Here is a 22,812-nt window from a genome sequence, read left to right on the forward strand (position 1 = left end):
CCATGATGTAGGAGTGGGTGTAAGCAGTTATTCTAGACAAGATAGTGCAATTGCAGGAGATCAAATGAGGCAGCAGGAGTGAGACCTGTAATGTTAAGGATTAGGTTACTCTCTGCTCCAAAGCTGCTTTTGGAAGCCTCAAGGGTGTAAGAATAGAACGTGCAAAAGGCTCGCAAGCTTTCCTTTGTTTCCAGGGGCTGCTCTTCACAAAGGTTGCAACCAGTGCTGAAGAAGCACTGGGAAAGTATGCTGCAGATATAGGAGAGTCCACATGCACACTTAGCTTAGTACCTGTTGAGTTTGAAGTCTAACCGAATGTTAGTGTTGTAAATTTAAGGTGACTCAGATGTTTGGACAAATGTTTTACTGTCTTTCTGTAAATAAAGGTTAACGTGCTTATTCGTAATCAGTGCCTTCTGCCACACTTACCAAACCCATGAACCTGCTTCCTCATAACAAGACTACAGTTGGATTACCAATCACAAAGACTTGGGGATGGTCAAGCACTTGAAAGACAGAGTGAATAGATAATGAATAGATCAATTAACCCACGTCATCTGAGATGGCCATGTTTTTAATTATCTGTGGCGTTCAGAGAATACCAGGCCCCCATCGTGGACCCATTATCATGGATTCTGGAACTGTGAAAAAAACAGTATAATAATGGACTTATTTAGAGCTTGGGTGGATTTTGTGTGTTGAAAGCAAGGTCCACATCTCACAGCAATCTGAACAACTGTCTAACAGTTTGAGGATAGATACTTATGTTTTTACAGAACCCATGTTACAGTATTTAAAAATTTAATAAAATAGTCTTATAATATTTAATAGTAATTTTCAGTCTTGAACTCGGTCACAGAGAACACAGGGTACCACAAACACCCAAGTTACAGATAGGTTGAGAGAACTTGGCCTTTTCTCCTTGGAGTGATGGAAGATGAGAGGTAACTTGTCAGGGGTGTATAAGATGATGAGAGGTACCGATTGTGTGGATAGTCCGAGGCTTTTTCCCAGGGCTGAAATGGCACAGTTTTAAGGTGCTTGGAAGCAGGTACAGAGGAGATGTCAGGGTTAAGTTTTTTTTTACACAGAGAGTGGTGAGAGCGTGGAATGGGCTGCCAATAGTGGTGGTGGAGGCAGATACGATAGGGTCTTTTAAGAGACTCCTGGATAGGTACATGGAGCTTAGAAAATAGAGGGCTATGATTAACCCTAGGTAATTTCTAAGGAAAGGACATGTTTGGCACAGCTCTGTGGGCCGAAGGGCCTGTATTGTGTTGTAGGTTTTCTATGTTTCTATTTTCTACAATAGTTCTGCACATGATGAGAGAATAAAATTATCCATTGGTTTAGTTTTGTGAAAAGAACAATGATTCCCAAGCATGCTATACTAATCAAATAACATCTCACATTAATCATCCAAATTGATCTTCCATTACTAAATAGTTATACATACTATCAGGTTTGCTTCCAGGTAATCTCTTATTTCGTTCATGTGACTGGCATACACCTCCAGGTTCTTAACAACCAGTTCGGCAGCCTGGGGAAACAGGTCAGGAAAGTGAGCTTTATCATGTTACTTTTCTCTGTTAGTTACAAGTGCCCATTTAAATAGCAGAGCAAGAGTTATTATAATGTAAGCAGTTTCCATATACAGGAGCATAAGATTTACAGATTTTATAATTTACATAAACTAAAAGCAAAAATCCGCAATGTTGGAAATATGAAATAAAAACAGAAAATACTGGAAAAACGTTGGTGATTTAGTGACTATGGAAAGAGAAAATTTTATATTTCAGATCGTTTTATGATAGCAGGGAAGTCTGTAGATATTTGGTTAGAATCTGAAGTGGTACTGGGATATGTTTAGGTATGAGTTCTGAAGCCAGGGTGGATGACCCGAATGATTTTAAATGATGTCTGTTCTGCTTAAGTTTTCTGGTGTTTTGTTTCAAATTTCCAAAATTAGCAATTTTTTGACATTCAGTATCAAAGCACTCTCGTATAACTCAGTTTCTCTCTCTCCCTCCACAAATACCGCCTTGTTGCTAAGGTTTCACATCATTCTCTTTTTCAGCAACTGCTGTACCGTACCTCACATTTCCTGCACAATTTTGTCGGTTTCTTTCTCTCCTATTCACAGACAGACATACTTTATTGATCCCGAGGGAAAATGGGATATTCTCCTTTTGTTTACAATTCCTCCAGATTGTTTAGCTGCCATCAAGAAGTCATCTTCACCATCATCCAGGCAATCAATTGGTGTCAAAAGGCTCTCTTGGTTCTCCCAATCTCTGTCTTTATCCTACTGCCTTCTCTACAGCTTTTTTTCTCTAAAATGTCCCCGTTTTGATGAAAGATCTAGCTGAATCTTCCCACAGATGCTGCCTTTCCTACTGAATTTCTCCAGTATTTTGTTTCACTTCAGATTTGTGCAGCTAAAGTTTCATTTTTTTTTAAGTCAGCCTAATAACTCATTGTCACTCAGACCATTTAATAGGACTTGATTTGACATTGTTCTATCCCAAACCAGGAAGCATTTTCTTGGGCAAACTGGCGCTTGATCTGACTCCTATAAATTAAGTTTAAAGCTCCCATTGCAAAGAACATTATTTGTAACTGGCAAAAGCTAGTTTAGTGTAACTCAAAGAAAAGCCAGCTGTGATCATACAGGTTCTGCAAAAATTACACTAGATTTTCAATCCCCATCATAAATTCAAACCTTGAAACTAAATTGGATACTGGCTGCCTATTCTATTTCATACAATCAGAACAAGCCTTGATATGTTAATTACCTTCCCAAGTCCTGCGATCATTGGCGTGTTCTCTGTACTGAAAGGTAATGGAAATACAAATTGTGACTATAAAATTAGATGGAAAATTAATGTATCATTACCATCCTTTAAAATGCATGCAATTGATTTGAAACCAATCTGAAGTGAAATGATGGGAATTCCTAGTCAGTCCTATACTTATTTAATTAGAAATGATATACATCAAGACCAAAGGGATAACTAGGGAGCAAGTAATAACAGAAAGGAGGAAACATATACTTGGAAGGGGAAAATGTGGGTTAGATCTTAAATGGGTACCTTGCATTAGTGTTTAGCAAGAAGATGGAGGATTGCGGGGTTGGGCAGGGGGAAAGAAGAGCTAATATGGAACAGCTAATTTGCTAAGGCATTTCAATATAGAAAAATAGTTAGTGCAGGGTCTCTTAAAGAACATTAAAGTGGATAGGTCCTCAGATCCTGGCGGGAAATATCCCAGGTTATTGAGAGAGGTAAGAAATGAGAGTGGTAGGGCCTTCACCAATATCTTCATGTCCTCTCTAGCCACAGGAAAGGCCCTGGAAAACTGGTAGGGAATTTACTGGATAGCTACGTCTTATAACAAACAACAATTAATTCAGAGTGAATCAATCACAAGTGTGTTTATTTTACTTGCCGTAAAGGAAGGCACTGCTGCATAAGAGCCGGTGGTGGCTTCAAGAGAACAAACAGCATAGTCACTCATTTATACACAAATGCACCAGTTCAAGGACAGGCTGCATTCTGTAAGTCTGCTTAGTTACTGTACATGGCATTCACTTAGTAACTGAATCCACTTGTTTTTCTGCAGTTTGTATATACTCATTGGTTGTAATGTTGCACAAACACAATTGGCAAAGCACGCTGGTACAATACAGGTTCCATTTTGTTACTACACGTAAAGTACATTTCCAGAATAGGATTTTTAGGGATTTGAAAAACCATGGCTCAATTATGACAGTAAGCATGGCTTTGTGTAGAACAAGTCACATCTAACGTGCTTTTTCAAGGCAATAAAGGTGATTGATGAAGACAGAGCTGTGGACACATGGATTTTAGTAAGGCCTTTGACAAGATCCCTCAAGGGAGGTTCATGCAGAAGATCAGGCTGTACAGGAACCATGGAGAATTGGCTGTTTGGATTCAGAGTTGGTTTACTAATAAAAGACATAGGGTAGGGATTAATGGGACTTATTCTAATTGGTGGCCTGCAACTCACGGTGCTCCACAGAGATCTATACTGGCACCTTTGCTGTTATTGTGGTATATACATATAAATAATCTGGAGGAAAATATAGATGGATGTGTTAGTAAGTTTGCAAATGATACGATGCTTCATGGTGTTTGGAATAGAATAGAAAACTGCCAAAGGATACACCAGGATATAGATGAGTTGCAGATATGGGTGGTGAAATGGAAGATGATACTTTAACCTGGCTAAACGTGAAGTGCTGCACTTTGCAAAATCAAAAGTAATATGACAGTACACTGTTAATAGCAAGATCCTTAACGGTGTTGATATGCAGAGAAATCTTGGGAGTCCAAATCCATAGCTCTGTGAATGCAGCTACATAGATTGATAAGGTGGTAAAGAAGGCACATGGAATAGGAAGTTATGTTGCAGCTTTATAAAACTCCAGTTAGGTTGCACCTGGAGTTCTGTGTCCAGTTCTGAGTCACCCCCATTACAGGAAGGAAATTGAGGCTTTGAAGACGATGAAGAAGAGGTTTACCAGGATGTTGCCTGGATTAGAGGACATGTGTTGGAATGAGAAATTGGAAATGGAATTTGAATTGGTTTATTATTGTCATTTGTACCAAGATGCAGTGAAAAGCTTGTCTTTCATACTGTCGACAAAGATCAAATCATTACACGGTGCATTGACGTAGAATAAGGTAAAGCAAAATTCAAAATAAAGTTTAACAGCCACAGAGAAATTGCAGATAAACAATAAATCATAACAAAGTGGATTGTTAGGTCAAGAATCCATTTTATTTTACTAAAGGAACCATACAATAATCTTATACCATTTTGTAGGAAGAAGGGATTACTTTAGTTGGACTTTTGATTTTTAATTTAATTAGTTCAGCACAATATTGTGTCAAGATATCTGCTCCTGTTCTATGATCTATGTTCTAATTAAACCTTCAAGGCACTACGCAGGCTGACGCTTCTGTGACTGTCCCGGGAAGTGCAATCAACAAGTGCAGTCCAACCTCTCATGTGCAGAAGATACTTCAAATGCTTAACATTATTCAGTAGAAAACAGAGTTGATTGTTTGTTGATGTTGATGATGGCTATTGTGTTTGTGCATCTCATCTGATGTGTGTTTGGAGGTGACTGTAGAGGGCAATTCTTGAACAGCATAGACAACGGCACAGTGGAGACAAGCGAGTTGTCCTGATTCTGTAGGCACAGCTGTTGCTTCTGGTTTCCTCTTCTGCCAGGAGGTCTCCAGGTCTATCTTCTAAGTTGCTGTGAACAAATTTAACCAAGGCATGCCCTAGGTTCCATATGCCAGTGAGCAAGCCCACTATAAGTAACACCAGCTTTTACAGTTTGTATATCGCATATGAGGTCCACCATGGTTTCTGCTGCCCCGTGATAACTGGCCACAGAGTAGCTGCTTAGGGAGTCTGGAGTCCTTCATGTTTATGCACATGCCTGGTCCAGTGAAGTTATGCTTTCAGGATTATGGCTTCAAAAACCAGTAGTCTTTACTCTGTTGAGGACTTCTAGATTTGTGATATGGTCATGATAGTGGATACATTGACACATAGAAAACCTACAGCACAATACAGGCCCTTTGGCCCACAAAGCTGTGCTGAACATGCTTAGAATCTTAGAGCTACTTAGGCTTTACCCATAGCCCTCTATTTTTCTAACCTCCATGTAGCCATCCAGGAGTCTCTTAAAAGACCCTATTGTTTCTGCCTCCACCACTGCTGCCGGCAGCCCATTCCACGCACTCACCACTCTCTGTGTAAAAAACTTACCCCGACATCTCCTCTGTACTTACTTCCAAGTACCTTAAAACTATGTCCTCTTATGCTAGCCATTTCAGCCCTGGGAAAAAGCCTCTGAATATCCACATGATCAATGCTTCTCATTATCTTGTACACCTCTATCAGGTCACCTCTCATCCTCCTTTGCTCCAAGGAGGAAAGGCCGAGTTCACTCAACCTATTCTCATAAGGCATGCTCCCCAATCCAGGCAACATTCTCTGCACCCTTTCTATGGTTTCCAAGTCCTTCCTGTAGTGAGGTGACCAGAATTGAGCACAGCAAGTGGGGTCTGACCAGGTTCCTATATAGCTGCAACATTACCTCTCAGTAATGTTACCTAACATGGATCTCAGGCTGTGCATGAGGAAGTATACCAACTTCTGTATATGATCCATGTTTCACAACCATACAGGAGATGATTGAGGACAACAGCTTTGTACAAGTTGATCTTAATGGACATCTGAACATTGTGCTGGCTAAGCACATATGATTGCAGGTGCTGGAGTTGACACTGTCAAAGTATTTAAATTCTTTTGCAATCCTCAGTGCTGTGCCTTCAATAGTGGTGGAAGATGGCAACAGTAGCGGATCCTGGAACAGGCCAAAACAAGGTCTTTGTTTTGTCCAGAGTGATAGTGAGTCAAAGAGACATGAGGCTTCTGCAAATCTGTTAATAACCAGTTGCAGATCAGACTCTGTGTGGGCTATAGTTGTCCGCATACAATGCTTCAAGGATGACTCTTTTAACTCTATTATATTTGGATTTTAGGTGATGCAGATCAAACAATGAACTGTCAAGTCTGTACTGTAAGCACACCCCGTGTTCATGGTCCCAGACCAAGTGTTTGAGTGCACATGTGAGAAAGAGGTTGAACAGCATGAGCGGCCAGCACAAACCCTTGCTTCACACCATTTGGGATATTGAACAGCTCTGACTCTTCCCCATTTGAAAAGGCAAAGCCAGTCATATCATCAAGGAAGAGCCAAATAAGACTGATGAACTTGTGTGGGCATCCCAACTTTCACAAGATTGTCCACAACACTTCCTTGTTAACCTTATCAAAGGCCTTGGTTAAATCTACGAAGACAACATACAAGTTCAAGTTCTGCTTGATACAATTTTCTTGAACCTGATGGAAAGTGAACATCATATCGATGGTGCTTCTTCCAGGGCAGAACCCACACTGTGCCTTGGGCAGATTCACCCTTGATATGGTGGTGATTAGGCAGTTGAAAATAACGTGGGCAAGGTGCTGCGTTAGTTACTGTATTCAGTCTTGCTACCTTTGTTCTTGAAGACAGTAATGATCAGAACATCTTGGAATTCATTGGGCATGTCTTCATCTTCTCAGATACTCATCAGAATGGCATAAAATACCCTTAGTGCAACTGGACCTATTAACTTGAAAATCTCAGTGGGGATTCTGTCCTTCCCAGAGGCTTTTCCAGAATTTAAGTGAGCAATGAATGGCTTATTTGACCTCAACCGGTGGATGATAGACAATAAACCAAAGTCAAATATTGAATAAATAATCTGAGCTTTCTTTCTATTTCTACAACATTCTTTGTGTATATACATTACTGAGAGTTTCCAACTCTGTCATAAATAAAATTAAAACAGGCAGCAAGCTATCTGCTCTTGAAGAATCTGGAAATCTGGTATTTTGCACCTTATTAGATTAGATTAGATTCAACTTTATTGTCATTGTGTCGAGTACAGATACAAAGTCAATGAAATGCAGTTAGCATCTAACCAGAAATGCAAAGAATAGTGTTATTTACAAAATAACTACAAATAAAAAGTAAGTGCTACAGCACACAAATATAAAAGCACTGAGACAGTACAATATGGGTGCAATACTGCTTAGTGCTGTGTTGTGAGGTTCAGCACGGTCACAGCCTCAGGGAAGAAGCTCTTCCTGTGCCTGCCGGTGTGGGAGCAGAGGCTCCTGTAGTGCCTACCAGATGGGAGGAGAGTAAAAAGTCCATGGTTAGGGTGAGATGCATCCTTGATAATGCTTGATAAGTCTATAGGTAAAACTTAACAGATAAATTATACAATTGGAAAAGGAACAAGTATCACTAAACTTTTCCCATGAACTTACCCTGGCCTGAACTTCCTTTCTTGGCCTCCGCCAAAGAACATGGCGTTCACTGGCGAGCTTGTGCCTGGCCCTCGAACATACAGGGCTCCAATCCGAGGGCCATAAAACTATAGGAGACAACGGGAAAACCAATCTTCAACAAAGAAACAAAACTTAACTGTGCATGCTTCGCACATTATGCGCTCGGAATACTTTGATTTATGGTACAACTCATCTGTAACCACTCAGAATATGCCATTTTACTTTACATAATGGGACCGTGGCCTAGTGGATAAGGCATCAGACTAGTGATCTGAAGGTCACTGGTTCGAGCCTCAGCTGAGGCAGCATGTCGTGTCCTTGAGCAAGACACTTACAACACATTGCTCTGCGACGACACTGGTGCCAAGCTGCTTGGGTCCTATTGCCCTTCCCTTGGACAACATTGGTGGTGTGGAGAGGCGAAGGCTTGCAGCTTGGGCAACTGCCGGTCTCCCATACAACCCTGCCCAGGAAATCTTCCAAGGCGCAAATCCATGGTCTCATGAGACTAACGGATGCCTATATAATGGGACTGTGAAAATGGTGGCATAGCAGCCTTTTATTTGGAATTATATGTGTGGAACAGCTCCCAATTTGGATTGCAAATACATGTTTTTAGTGTTTCATTTGACATGGCAAATTGGGTAGTACATACTGTATGTGTAGCCTAAGCAGCAGATGATATCAATCCCATGCAAAGTTGCAATGATGCCAACATTAGTTCAGGTACTACCAGTTCAGGTAGTAATTCTGTTAATCAAGTACAAGAAATCTGGTTATCAGCTCAAAGAGCCATCACACTGCACCCACCTATTCCCAACATCTTTCACATTCACTCAGAATTTTTATTGTACAAAATGATAGTGAAAATTTGCAATTCTTTTCTTTGAAATATGGATAGTATTTTTGAGATATAAAGAAAAGGTAAATAGCTAAGATAGAGAACATCCACGATGTGATTGAATGGTAAATGAGCTCAGACAGATCACCAAGCATAGACAGCTTGTCTCCCTGCAACTTCCGAAGTTTCTTTTGCCTGCTTTTCAATTCTGACAAAGCAGTCTCTGATCTGAAAAGTTAACTTTGTTTCCCTTCTCTCAGACTGAGCCTGACCCCACTGAGCACTTCCAGCAATTTGTTTTACATTTCCAGCTTGCGCAGTTTTTAAAATTTCCACTAGTCTTCAAGAATGGCATTTTACCTTGTGTCCTACGATTGTAAGGTAGTCCACACCGAGATCTTGCACATCAACTGGCAGTTTGCCAAGTGCCTGGGCTGCATCTGTATGTAGCAGAATCTTGGGTGTTACCTTGCCTCTCTGGTGATTTATTATCTTAACTCGTTGACAGAGCTCTGCAACTGGCTGAAACCAAAGGTGACACAAAAATAAAATCAAGGCCAGAATCTTAAATGACTTCTGCTAAGAATAATTTCAGGAAAGTGCTGCTGTGCAGAGCAGAAAACACTAGGTTACTAAACAATAAAACATGAGTTAAATGAAGTTTTTAAATCAGTGCCATTAAACAACCAAAGAAAAGTGACGTTTTTGATGGCCCAAAGCATACTGTTTTGCCCCAGATAGGGAAGAAAGTGAGGGGAGGAAGAGGGTGGAGTTGTCATTACAGGAGGGGGATATAGGTTAGGAGGTAACGGGTCAGGGGTAACTGCAGTGGAGGGGAGAGGGTAGATGGGACAGGTTGTCAATTGCGAGAGGGAAGGAGACATAAGGAATTGACAGAGGAGAGGAGACAGGTTGGGAAGTGAAGCTGTTGTGAGAGACTGGCCAGGAGGTGAATGAGATGGGAGATGGGTTGGCAAGACAGGGTAGACTGGTGAAGGAGCAGGAAAAGGCAAGAGTAAAAGTAAGATGTATAAATTGGAACAGAGGGTGGGAAAAAGTTTGAAAACTGCAGATAAGTAAACACTGAAATAAACAGTAAATATTTTAGGTTAAAGAAGACAAATTAAATCTGAAGGCACATGTGAGAAAACAGACTTTCCTAATTCTGATAGATCACAGACTGGAAATCCAGCTCTTTCTCTCTTCTTGCATGCTGCATAAGCTGTTGTGTAGAGTCATAGTCACACAATAAGGAATGGGCCCTTTGACTCAATTGGTTTGTGCCAACCAAGATGCCTATCCAAGCTAGTCCCATTTGTGCATGTTTTTCCCCATATCCTTCTAAACCTTTCCTATCCATGTACCTGTTTACCTGTTCAACCGTCTTTTATATGTTGTTAAAATACTTGCTCTTTATGTTGTTAAAACACTTCCCCTGGTGGGGGGGAGGGGTAGTTGTGTGTGTGTGTATTGACCTTAGATAACTTTCTTCACTGTCAACGGTACTTTGTCTACTGTATTTCCAGCATTCTCTGCTTTTATGTGAAATATAAATTTTCCAATAATTGAATATAGAATGACAGCAAGACAGGCAACAGCACAGGAATTTTTGACCTGAAGTACAGCAATAAAAGCAATAATAAAATTGTCAGGCTGCTATAACAAAGATCAAATCTTACAGATGCCGCAAATCTAAAATAAAGTCAGAAATACTGAAATCCTAGCAAATCAAAAACATCTGTAATCTCTTCTGTACCACACCCAGACAATCCCTTATTGCTTGCAGCCTGACCTGTTATGTAGAGTCGGAGTCACACAATTCTACTTAACAAGTCATGAATATTCCATCATTTAGTCTTCCCTGCTTGTTAGCTCCATTCATCATCTACATGCACAATTTAGAATCCATGTCATCAGATTTTCGAAAACTTAGAAATAATAAGTCATTGACTGTTTCTCATTTGGGTACTACATACCCGAAGCTACCCAACCTCTTAGAACAAAAGAAATAGGAGCAGGAGTCGGCCATCTGGCCTGTCGAGCCTGCTCCGCCATTCAATAAGATCATGGCTAATTTGCCCATGAATTCATCTCCACCTACCTGCCTTTTCTCATAACCCTTAATTCCCCTACTATGCAAACCCTGTCTTAAATATTTTTACTGAGGTAGCCTCCACTGGTTCATTGGGCAGAGAGTTCCGCAGATTCACCACTCTCTGGGAAAAGCAGCTCCTCCTCATCTCCATCTTAAATCTACTACCTTGAATCTTGAGTATGTCTCCTGGTGCCAGTCTCACCTATCAGTGGAAATAACTTTCCTGCCTCTATCTTATCTATACCTTTCATAACTTTGTGTGTTTCCATGATATCTTCTCTGATTCTTCTGAATTCCAGTGAGTACAGTCCCAGGCAATTCAATCTCTCCTCATAGTCTAATTCCCTCATCTCTGGAATCAACCTGGTGAACATCCTCTGTATCGCCTCCAAAGCCACTATATTCTTCTTCAAGTAAGGGGACCAGAACTGCATGCAGTACTTCAAGTTGGGCCTCACCAGTACCCTGTATAGTTGCAGCATAACTTCCCTGCTCTTAAATTCAATCCCTCTACAATGCCAACATCTCATTTGGTTTCTTAATAACTTGCTGCACCTGCAAACCAACCTTTTGTGATTCATGCATGAGCACTCTCAAGACTCTCAGCAAAGCAGTATGCTGCATTTCTTTTTAGCTTTTAAGTAATAAGCTGCTCTTCCAATTTCCAAAGTGGATGACCTCACAATTACTAACATTATATTCCATCTGCTAGACCCTTGCCCACTCACTTAACCTATCTATATTTCTCTGCAGACTCTCCATACCTTCTGCACAATTTGCTTTTCCACTCTTCTGTTTTAGGTCATAATAGCCAACCTGTTAGCAAAGTTCCTTCAAGGAGGAAACCTGTACTTCAGCAGCTTGTTGCTGCATGAACTTTGTGGTCTGTTTAGTATCCTCTATAGAGGCAGACTAAGCAATACAAACTCTATTAATGGTTCAGGAATGCAGCCCATCACCCTAACCTCAGGACTGTTGTGGATAATAAAAGCTATGTTTCCCAGTGAGATCAACATTCCCAAACTAAAATTAAGAAAGTAATTACCATGAGAACTCCTGTTTCATTATTAGCGAGCATAATAGAAATAAGGCAAGTGCTTGGCCCAATAGCAGCAATCACATCATCAACTTGGATACATCCAGTTTCTTTGGAAACAGGCAAAAATGTAGCTTCTGCAAAGGAGAAATATAATCATTTTCCCTTCATATATTTAATGATCTTAATGTTTCACTATACAGTGGATTCTGGTTAATTGGGTCACACCGGGACCAGTACATTTAAGTGGCTGCCCCATTAAGCCAAATTTTCAAGGAAATAGTTAAAAAGGTATTAAAAAAAGGTTAACTGAGTAATAAACTATGTAATAAATGAATTACAGGTGATAAAACTACCAGTACTACTACAGTACTATAAACCTATATATTAGTTCCTAATACTTATCAATGGAGGAATTCATCTGTGCTGTGTTCTTTTGACAGTACATGAACATAATCAGCATAAGAAACCTAGTGCAGATAATGAACTGCCCTCACACAATGCTGTCGATGTTTGCAACCTCCAAATCTTCATTTTAACTGTAACATTGAAGATGACTGTCAATACCTTCAAATTTTTTGTAGTTCCTAATGATGAAGAAGTGAAATTGGTTCATTTTCACTCCTGGCTGTTTCTGGCATTTCCAAGATCGAATGCTTGAAACCACAGTGAACAAAACAATTCTGAATTGACTTACTGCTTATTCCTTACCAACCGTCAGTGACAATAGCACTGCTTTTTGAATAGAAACACACACAACTGAAACTAGTTAGAAACAATTCAGTAACAGTCGCATGCCCCAATTAAGCAGCAGTGTCGCAAATAAACAAAGGGAATCTTGGCTATTTTCTTGATTAGTTTTTGTTCTTTAAAAGTTTGTTTGTCTACTTATGTATTCAGTGATACATCGTGGAGTGGGCCCTTCCAGCCCTTTAAGCCACGCTGCCCAGCAACCCCACAACCCTGATTAGCCCTAACCTAATCAGAGGACAATTTACAATGATCAGTTAACACACCTGATACATCTTTGGACTATGGGAGGACACCAGAGCACCAAGGGAAAACCCAAATACTCCACGGAGTACAGAGACTCTTTACTGAATGGAATTGAACTCCGAATTCAAGAATGCTCCAAGCAGTAACAACGTCACGCTTACTGCAATGCTATTACATGTCCTGCTACTTTTCAATTTGCTTATGTTCTTTAAGAGTTGTCCCAATGTCCCAAATAAGCAGCTGCCCTGCCCGATTAACCGATGGCTCAATTACCTAATATCTACTATATTAAAAAAACTTCCAACATATTTCACCTGTAAGCAATTGGAAGATTTTTGACCCTTTTAGTGGGTCTTGCAATCTTAGCAACCATTTTTTTTCCTGGGTAGATGCAAGTTATTCTGGTAAATACCTATAGGAAGGCTGTGATTGCAGATGAAAAGGATGCATATGAGATGCAACTCATTGGGTGATGACCTGGATAGCACATAATGCACCAGCCACAATAGCTTTGAATATATGAAAGTTCAGCCGCTATGATGGGAAGCCAAACCAACCAGCAGGAGCTTCTGCCTACTGCCAGTCTCTGAATCTACACTGGAAAGGGTGCAGATGAAATGCAACCTGGGATGGAATATTTCATTTTTGACAACATACTTGAAAAGCGTGGTTTGCCTTCTTCCTGTGGGCAGAGGAGTCGGGGGGGTGGGGGGGGGGGGGAAGCCAACAGTGGTGTACAAAATTTTGAGAGGCTTAAATAGACAATAAAAAAAATCTTCAAGGCAGAGATGTCTATAGCCACTGGATATAGGTTAAGGGTGAGGTGTAAACTTAGAAGGGATCTGAAGAATATATTTTTTTCACCAGAAGGTGCATGAAATCTGGAACACACTACCTGAGATGGTAGAGGCAGGTACTTACACATTTAAGTAGTACCTATCTGGCCAAGCACATAAATTGCCAAGGCATATTAAGCTGAGGATGAGGTGCTGGTGAATAAGATTAGTAATGGATAGGTACTTCATTATAATAGGGTGGCCTGAAAGTTTCAATTGTCAATTCAACCTATCTAAACTGCATTCCTTTATGAAGTTTGTTGACCTTTAACATTATAGGCATATAGCACATCTTAGAGCTATTGCATTAACAGTGTTGGCAACAAACTCTCAGACCATTGCAGATCATTGAACTGGGCACAGAAATTTGCTTTGCATAATCAACAGGCCAATATTAAGAGACTCCATTATCTTACAAGCAGGGGTCCAACACATGGCAAATAATGATATGTTATATAGGTAGTCAGCAAAAAACGGGCCAAAACTAACTTTTGAGTGGCATGGGAGCAAATCATTTTTTTTTAACCAATTCAATGTTTTTGGAAGAACTTCATTTTTCCAGCCTCCACAGATGTTTATCCTGAGGAATTTGGCAGGAGGGGGGTAAAGTAGCTGTCTGCTTACATAAAAAAGCATCTCCAGCAGTTTCCATAGAAAATTTCCAATAAAAACTATAACTAATTAATTAATAGTTTAAAGGTTTCATAACTGTTTTTTTCCAAAGTATATTACCAGAAATAACCATATAACAATTACAGCATGGAAATAGGCCATCTCGGTCCTTCTAGTCCGTGCCAAACGCTCACTCTCACCTAGTTCCACCGACCTGCACTCAGCCCATAACCCTCCATTCCTTTCCTGTCCATATACCTATCCAATTTTTTTTTTAAATGACAAAATCGAACCTGCCTCTACCACTTCTACTGGAAGCTTGTTCCACACGGCTACCACTCTCTGAGTAAAGAAGTTCCCCCTCGTGTTACCCCTAAACTCTCAACTCATGTCCTCTTGTTTGAATCTCCCCTACCCTCAATGGAAAAAGCCTATCCACATCAACTCTATCCCCCTCATAATTTTAAATACCTCTATCGAGCCCCCCTCAACCTTCTATGCTCCAAAGAATAAAGACCTAACTTGTTCAACCTTTCTCTTTAACTCAGGTGCTGAAACCCAGGTAACATTCTAGTAAATCTCCTCTGTACTTTTTCTATTTTGTTGACAGCTTTCCTATAACTCAGTGACTAGAACTGTACACAATACTCCAAATTTGACCTCACCAATGCCTTGTACAATTTTAACATTACATCCCAACTCCTATACTCAATGCTCTGATTTATAAAGGCTAGCATACCAAAAGCTTTCTTCACCACCCTATCCACATGAGATTCCACCTTCAGGGAACTATGCACCATTATTCCTAGATCACTCAGTTCTACTGCATTCCTCAATGACCTACCATTTACCATGGATGTCCTATTTTGATTATTCCTACCAAAATGTAGCACCTCACACTTATCAGCATTAAGTTCCATCTGCCATCGCTCAGCCCACTCTTCTAACTGGCCTAAATCTCTCTGCAAGCTTTGAAAACCTACTTCATTATCCACAACGCCACCTATCTTAGTATCATCTGCATACTTACTAATCCAATTTACCACCCCATCATCCGGATCATTAATGTATATAACAAACAATATTGGATCCAGTACAGATCCCTGAGGCACACCACTAGTCACCGGCCTCCAATCTGACAAACAGTTATCCGCCACTACTCTCTGGCATCTCCCATCCAGCCACTGTTGAATCCATTTCACTACTTCAATATTAATACCTAATGACTAAACTTTCCTAACTAACCTTCCATGTGGAACCTTGTCAAAGGCCTTACTGAAGTCCATATAGACAACATCCACTGCTTTACCCTCGTCAACTTTCCTAGTAACCTCTTCAGAAAAATCAACAACATTCTTCAAACATGACCTTCCACGCACAAATCCATGTTGACTACTCCTAATCAGACCCTGTCTATCCAGATAATTATATATACCATCTCTAAGAATACTTTCCATTAATTTACCCACCACTGATGTCAAACTCACAGGCCAATAATTGCTAGGTTTAGTCTTAAAACCCTTTTTAAACAATGGAACCACATGAGCAATACACCAATCCTCTGGAACCATCCCCGTTTCTAATGACATTTGAAATATTTCTGTCAGAGCCCCTGCTATTTCTACACTAACTTCCCTCAAGGTCCTAGGGAATGAACACCAATAATTAAAAAATCTAATATCTTAATTCTGCTCCTTACAACTATAAAACCTTTTGTTGAAAACAGCTGAAGGATCCCATACCAGGTCTAAGCCAGTGCAAACTCCCTAGCATTAAATGCAAAGAAAAGTCTCAGCAAGTTTGCACTGCCATCAGAATATTGCAGTTACTAGGTTGTGTTGGAATTGGTATTTTTATGCTTTTAATAATGTATTAGCTGAATTAATTAGCTTTAAACAAGATTGAAATTGTAGTTTCACTAACATATTTTAACCTGTATGTTTTACAACATGGATTTGTCTCCACCTATTGGTAGCAAACCAGTATAGCAGTTACATAAGTTTATCCCCATTTCATTTTTCATTGGCTAAGTGTTAACACAAGACATAATGCTATGCCTCTTCTAAGTGGCCCTGCGCTTATCTCAGGAATCTGCCTTTATTTCAGTATACAAGTATCAGTCTCCACAAAAATTGCTATCTTGTCTTTGTCTTTTCCTGAGGTTCTTTTCTTTAGCTTCACATGCTCTGTAACTGTTCCTTGCTTTAAACTTTAAAATTAAACAATCATAGACCAACAAGTTTTCACACATTCTTGACCTCCTAAAATAACCTGCAGATCGAAAAATCTCTAGATCCCACAATCTGCCAATAAATTCGGGGAAACACACAAAGTGCTGGAAAGATTCAGCAGGCCAGGCAGCATCTACAAAGGGAAATTTCTCATCCGCTGAGTTCTTCCAGCAGGTGAGACATTTCTCTCTAAAGCTACTGCCTGATGTTGCTCCCAATTTTCAGCATCTGCAGATTCTCTTGTATCAACAAATTTGGGGACTTCAGGTGCATGTAAAGGATTGAACTTGCCAAGGTTTATCATGTAATTTGTCCTAAATCTTTAGGTGATAAGGGTTACATTATACCAAGAAAAAAATCATATCTAAATGGTTGTCCACCCTAGAGAGACAACAAGTTCCTCCAGTGGACAGTCAATTTTGTTTTGGACATGGGAGGATATCGTCACAGATAATTTGTTTTTAACAAAATAATAAAGAATGAGTCAAACCAAATGGCAATGTAGTATCACAATACAGCAGCTACATTAACTGTTTAGTGCTTTTTGCAGCCTTGCATATTATGTAATATTCACAAACTTTCCATCAGTTAGCACTTTAAAGAGAGAAGCTAAATTGTACTTCAAAAAAAAAAGGACCATCAATAAAGTCTCACTTGCTTTTCCCTCCTTGACCAGATTTTCCACCACCAGTTGCACAGAGTCATGTTCAATATTTGATGTAATAATGTGAGGTAATGACTGAATAATCTCTCCAAGCTCCACTCCCCCACCATTCTGTACCAACTGGTGCTGATGATCCAAGAAGTACTTGACTGCTGTATGAAATACTAGATTATTAGCCTGGAAAACACAAACATTTTGGAACTTTAGTTGAGACTAGTTGCTGACTTGAAGTTTGGGTGTTTCAAATTCTTATCAATCTTTTGAGGAGCCAATGCATAGAAAACAAGGGTATTAATTTCAACATCTCGTATTTTTTCATCACTTTGTGGCATGCAATGTTAGGTATAATGTAAGTGATAATATATACACACATTGTGCACTATTTTATAAATACAGTGGATTCCAGTTAATTTGGCCATTGGTTAATCAGAGCAGCTGATTACTTGGGACAATTCTTAAAGAATAAAAAATGAATCAAGAAAATAGCTGGGAATCCTTCAGTTTATTTGGGACACTATGCTGTTTAATTGGGACAGGAGACTGTTGTAAAGAAATGTTTTAACTATCATCAGTTGTGTATACTTGTGAGGCCTTAAGACACTACACTATGCTTAGAGCAAACAACTTTTAAATGGCTTCAGTTGTGTGTGTTTGTGTTCAAAAAGCAGTGATTTTTAGAACGCAGAACACAGAAAATTTACAGCATACTACAGGCCCTTCAGCCCACAATGTTGTGCTGACCATGTAACCTACTCCAGATTCTGCCTAGAATTTCCCAACTGCATAGCCCTCTATATTTCTAAACTCCATGTACCTATCGAAGAGTCTCTTAAAAGACCCTATCGTATCCGTCTCCACCAGTTTCACTGGCAGTACATTCCACGCACCCACCACTCACTGTGTGAAAAACAATATCTCTGACATCTCCTCTGTACCTACTTCCAAGCACCTTAAAGCTATGTGCCCTCGTGTTAGCCATTTCAGCCCTGGGAAAAAACCTCTGTCTATCCACACAATTAATGCTTCTCATCATCTTAAATACTTCTATCTGGTCACCTCTCATTCTTCATCGCTCCCAAGAGAAAAGGCCAAGTTCACTCATCTTATTCTCATAAGGTATGCTCTCCAATCCATGCAACATCCTTGTAAATCTTCTCTGCACCCTCTCTATAGGATCCGCATCCCTCCTGTAATGAGGTAACCAGAACTGAACACAGTACTCCAAGTGAGGTCTAACCAAGGTCTTATATATCTGTAACATTACTTCATGGCTCTTGAACTCAATCCCACGGTTGATGAAGGCCAACATACCATACACCTTCTTAAAAGCACTGTCAACCTGTGCAGCACCTTTGAGTGACTTATGGACACGGACCCCAAGATCTCACTAATCTTCTACACTGCCAAAAGTTTTACCATTAATATTATATACTATCTTTAAATTTGACCTACCGAAATGAACCACTTAACAATTATCTGAGTTGAACTCTATCTGCCACTTCTCAGCCCAGTTCTGCCTATCAATGTCCCGCTGTAATCACTGACAACCCTCCAGACTATCCACAATACCTCCAACTTTTGTATCATCAGCAAACTTACTAATACACCTTTCTACTTGTTCATCCAGGTCATTCATTAAGATCACAAAGAGGAGGGGTCCCAGAACAGATCCCCATGGAACACACTGGTCACTGTTCTCCATGCAGAATATGAACCATCCACAACCACCCTTTGCCTTCTGTGGTCAAGCCAATTCTGAATCAACAAAGCAAGGTCTTGTTGAATCCCATGCCTCATTACTTTCTGAATGAGCCTCACATGGGGAATCTTATCAAATGCCTTACTGAAATCCATATACAATACATCCGCTGCTCTACCTTCATCAATGTGTTTTGTTACATCCTCAAACAATTCAATCAGGTTTGTAAGGCGTGACTTGCCCTTGATAAAGCCATGCTGACTATCCCTAATCAAATTATGTTCCTCCAAATGCTCATAAACTCTGCCTCTCAGGATCTTCTCTGACAACTTATCCACCAGTGAAGTCAGACTCACTGGTCTATAATCTCCTGGGTTATCTCTACTTCCTTTCTTGAACAAGCAAACAATGTTTGCAGCCTTCCAATCTTCTGGTACTTCTTCCGTCCCTATTCATGATGCAAAGATCATCACCAGAGGCTCAGCAATCTCCTTCCTTGTTTTCCACAACAACCTGGGGTACATCGCGTCCAGCCCTGGTGACTTAGCTAACTTAATACCTTTCAAAAGCTCCAGCACATCCTCTTTCTTAATGCCTATACACTCAAGCATTTCAGTCTGCTTTAAGTCATGACTACAATTGCCACAGTCCTTTTCACTGGTGAACACTGAAGCAAAGTATTCATTAAGTATCTCTTTTGTTGCTATTAGTTGATGAGAAAGCAGCAGTAAGACAATTCAGAACTATTTTGCTCACTGTGGGTTCAAGCTTTTAGGTTTGGAGATGCCAGAAAAGGCTAGGAGTGAAAATGAAAAGATTTCACTACTTCAACAAGTTAGGAACTACAAAGAATATGAAGGTATTGACAATCATCTTGAATGTTAAAATGAAGATGAAGATTTGGATGATGCAATTGTCGAAAGCATTGCATGAAGGCAGTTCACTTATCTGCACTAGGTGTCTGTGCTGATTTTGTTCATTTAGTCGATCGTGTACATTGAATAAATTCTTCTGTCAATAAATGTGGGTGGCTGTCCATCGTGCTCGACAATGACAGGAAACTTGTGAGTGAAGCTTTTTACAGTGGAAAAGCCGTTGAACTGGGACAGTTTCATTCTCCTGACCTCGGAAGTCTGGGTCCAGTAGCACAAACAAACATCACAACTGAGGTCTCCCTTGGCTGCAGAAGGTGACCGTGACTTCTTCTATACTTCGTCATGACCTTTGCTTTCCACAGATCGTTGCACAGCCAGCTTCCTGGCCGTTGGATCTCACTGTAAGTTTCATCCACTCAGTCTGCCGGAGCTGACTTTGCATTCTAGAACAGGCATCTCCCTATTTCACTGGTGTATGGTGCTGGCTATCCTCACCTGGTTTAGCCTGCCTGTTGAAGCAGTGTGGCCACTCTCAAAGTTTTGAGCTAGAGGTGACAGCTGAGAGTCTGATGGGGATTAAAAGTGAATGGGCATCCATGGAATGGACATGACAAGCTCCTTCACCAGAAGTGCTACCACTCCCTGGATACCCCATACCTCGCCACTATCTAATTTGTTCCGTATTTCATTTAAATTTGTTACTCAGTTAAACAGTAGTTTATCTTTGTTATACCTTTTTGGCTCTTGCCATGAACCTTTGCCTAATTGGAGCAGCCGCTTACTTGAGCTAAAATGTACTGGTTCCGATGTGTCCCAATTAACAGGAATCCACTGCATTCCTATTTGAAAAGTTCTCTATTCAGAGAAAGCCTTGTTTGAAAGAACTTTCAACACAACATCAAATGGACTAAACCCACCACAGAGTGGATTTATAATTAAGCACAATTATCAATTACTCAGATGCCACATCCATCTGTGTTGCAACCATATGCAGATTAGATATTTATGATATATCCATGCCTTGTACAACAGCCATGGAATTTGTTCTCTGCTTGGTGGGGATAAGATGGGTGTTTGCTGTTTGAGATGGGGTGTGAGAGATGGCAGAGATGCAATGATGTATCTTTGAGTGGCATTTGAGAGTGTGGGTCTCTGAATGCATTTACAATATGTTGGTATATAAGACCATTCTTACCTCAGTTCCACCAGAAGTAAAAATTATATCTTGTGGGCGACCTCCAACCATCTGAGCTATGGTTTCTCTTGACCAAACTATCCATTCTTTGGCTTTCTTACCTAGTAACAAGAAAAATTGTTGCATGAACTTGTCTTTAATTTTTTAAAGTAGAATATATTCTGATTTGCAAGTTTAAATAGCACAAAATGTTAACCAACAACTTCAAAAATTTCTGTTTTCTTAATGTGTTTTCCAGCTTCAATGACAACAGTGGAATGAGAAAGTAAAATGGCCAGGAATAAAAAGGAACCATCTATTTTAATGAAGGAGTTCTCAGAAAAAGAAAAACATCTTATGCTACAGTGGGCTTTCTAGAGTTAACCGTTGTTTAAAGAAGATGATTTGTGAAGAGCATCTATGAGAAGTTCTTAATTCAGTGTTGAGGTCAGTAACTGCAATATCACATCTAGCAAGAAGTCAGGGTCTCATAGGGTATTCTGTGCATCAAAAATCTTGTACATGTACACTTTTATGAAAAGCTCTTTCCTTCAGTTAAAAGTTACTGAAAGGACAAGTCAAATTTCACCGGTACCCATTTTATTAGAAATAATATAATAGTTTCCATCAAAATTATGAGGAAGTTCAAGATAATCTTGATGGAAATTATTGATGGTGACAGAATATTTTGCACTTCAAGACTGCTTTATTCAGGTCACTGCCTTGAACTTCTTATACCATGCAAAGTAAAAGGGAATATGGCAGTCCTATGGTTTTCAAAGTAAGTAATAGCATTTGCACAATCGATAATAGTATACAAAAAAAATCAATTATATGAATCAAATATGTATAAATTCCAATCAGTTATGTACCATTGGAATAGTTTTTCAGAACATGTTCCTAGAGTTTTAAAATATATTAGTTTATTTATGGAAAAGGCAATGTACATCAAAATCAGACTAAAACGTCTGAACATAAAGGGCTGATGGGCTGCCTAATTCTACTATATTATATTGAGTCAAAGAGCACCACAGCACAGAAACAGAACATTAGCTATGCTTCAGTCCTCTGGCATCTCACCCATTGCCAAGGATATTTTACACACCTCTACCAAGGCTCCTGCAATTTCTGTACCAGCATCCCACAAGGTAAGAGGGGACACCAAGCCAGGGACTGGGGACAAATCCACCCTATTTTGCCTCAAAACAGCAAGCATCTTCTCTGTAATCCAGATACAGTACATAACCTCACTACTATCTTCCCTTAGTTTATAGACTCTGTGCCCATTTCCCGAGTAGAGAGCCGCAAAAAATCCATTTAAGATTTCTCCTATCTCATGCATAGATGACCTCCCTGATCTTCAGGGGACCAATTTTGTCCCTCGCTATCCTTCTGCTCTTAGAAGTATCTGCAGAAACCCTTTGGATTCTCCTTCGCCTTGCATGCCAGAACAACTTAGTGCCTTATTTTAGTTCTCCTGATTTCCCTCTTGCATTTCTTATACTCCTCAAGCACATCATTCATTCCTTGCTGCCTATACCTGCTATGTACTTCTTTTTTGTTCTTAATCACGATCTCAATCTCTCGAAAACCAAGATTCACTAAACTTGTTAGCCTTGTATTTTACTCCAATAGGAACATACACACTCTGTACTCTCAATACTTTGCTTGTGAAGGTTTCCCACTTACCAACATCTCTTTGCTAGAATACAACCTATCCCAATCCACACCCACCAGATCCTTTCTGATGCCATCAAAATTTGCCCTTCTCCAATTTTGAATCTCAACCCCAGGTCATCCTTCTGCATA

General features: G+C 39.9%; 1 protein-coding gene across 1 annotated transcript in view; it reads right to left on the reverse strand.

Moving 5' to 3' along the window:
• The window catches only part of scly (selenocysteine lyase), a 48,315-nt gene that overhangs the window by 8,578 nt on the left and 16,925 nt on the right, over positions 1–22,812 (reverse strand). The window contains exons 4-10 of the mRNA XM_059950144.1: positions 21,025–21,125; positions 17,246–17,432; positions 11,926–12,053; positions 9,146–9,307; positions 7,924–8,030; positions 2,796–2,832; positions 1,457–1,540 (exon numbers count right to left, since the gene is read on the reverse strand). Of these exons, the coding sequence (XP_059806127.1) occupies positions 1,457–1,540; positions 2,796–2,832; positions 7,924–8,030; positions 9,146–9,307; positions 11,926–12,053; positions 17,246–17,432; positions 21,025–21,125 (806 nt within the window). The remainder of the gene's footprint in view (positions 1–1,456; positions 1,541–2,795; positions 2,833–7,923; positions 8,031–9,145; positions 9,308–11,925; positions 12,054–17,245; positions 17,433–21,024; positions 21,126–22,812) is intronic.

This window comes from Hypanus sabinus, chromosome 2, assembly GCF_030144855.1.
Source record: "Hypanus sabinus isolate sHypSab1 chromosome 2, sHypSab1.hap1, whole genome shotgun sequence".
NCBI lineage: Eukaryota > Metazoa > Chordata > Chondrichthyes > Myliobatiformes > Dasyatidae > Hypanus > Hypanus sabinus.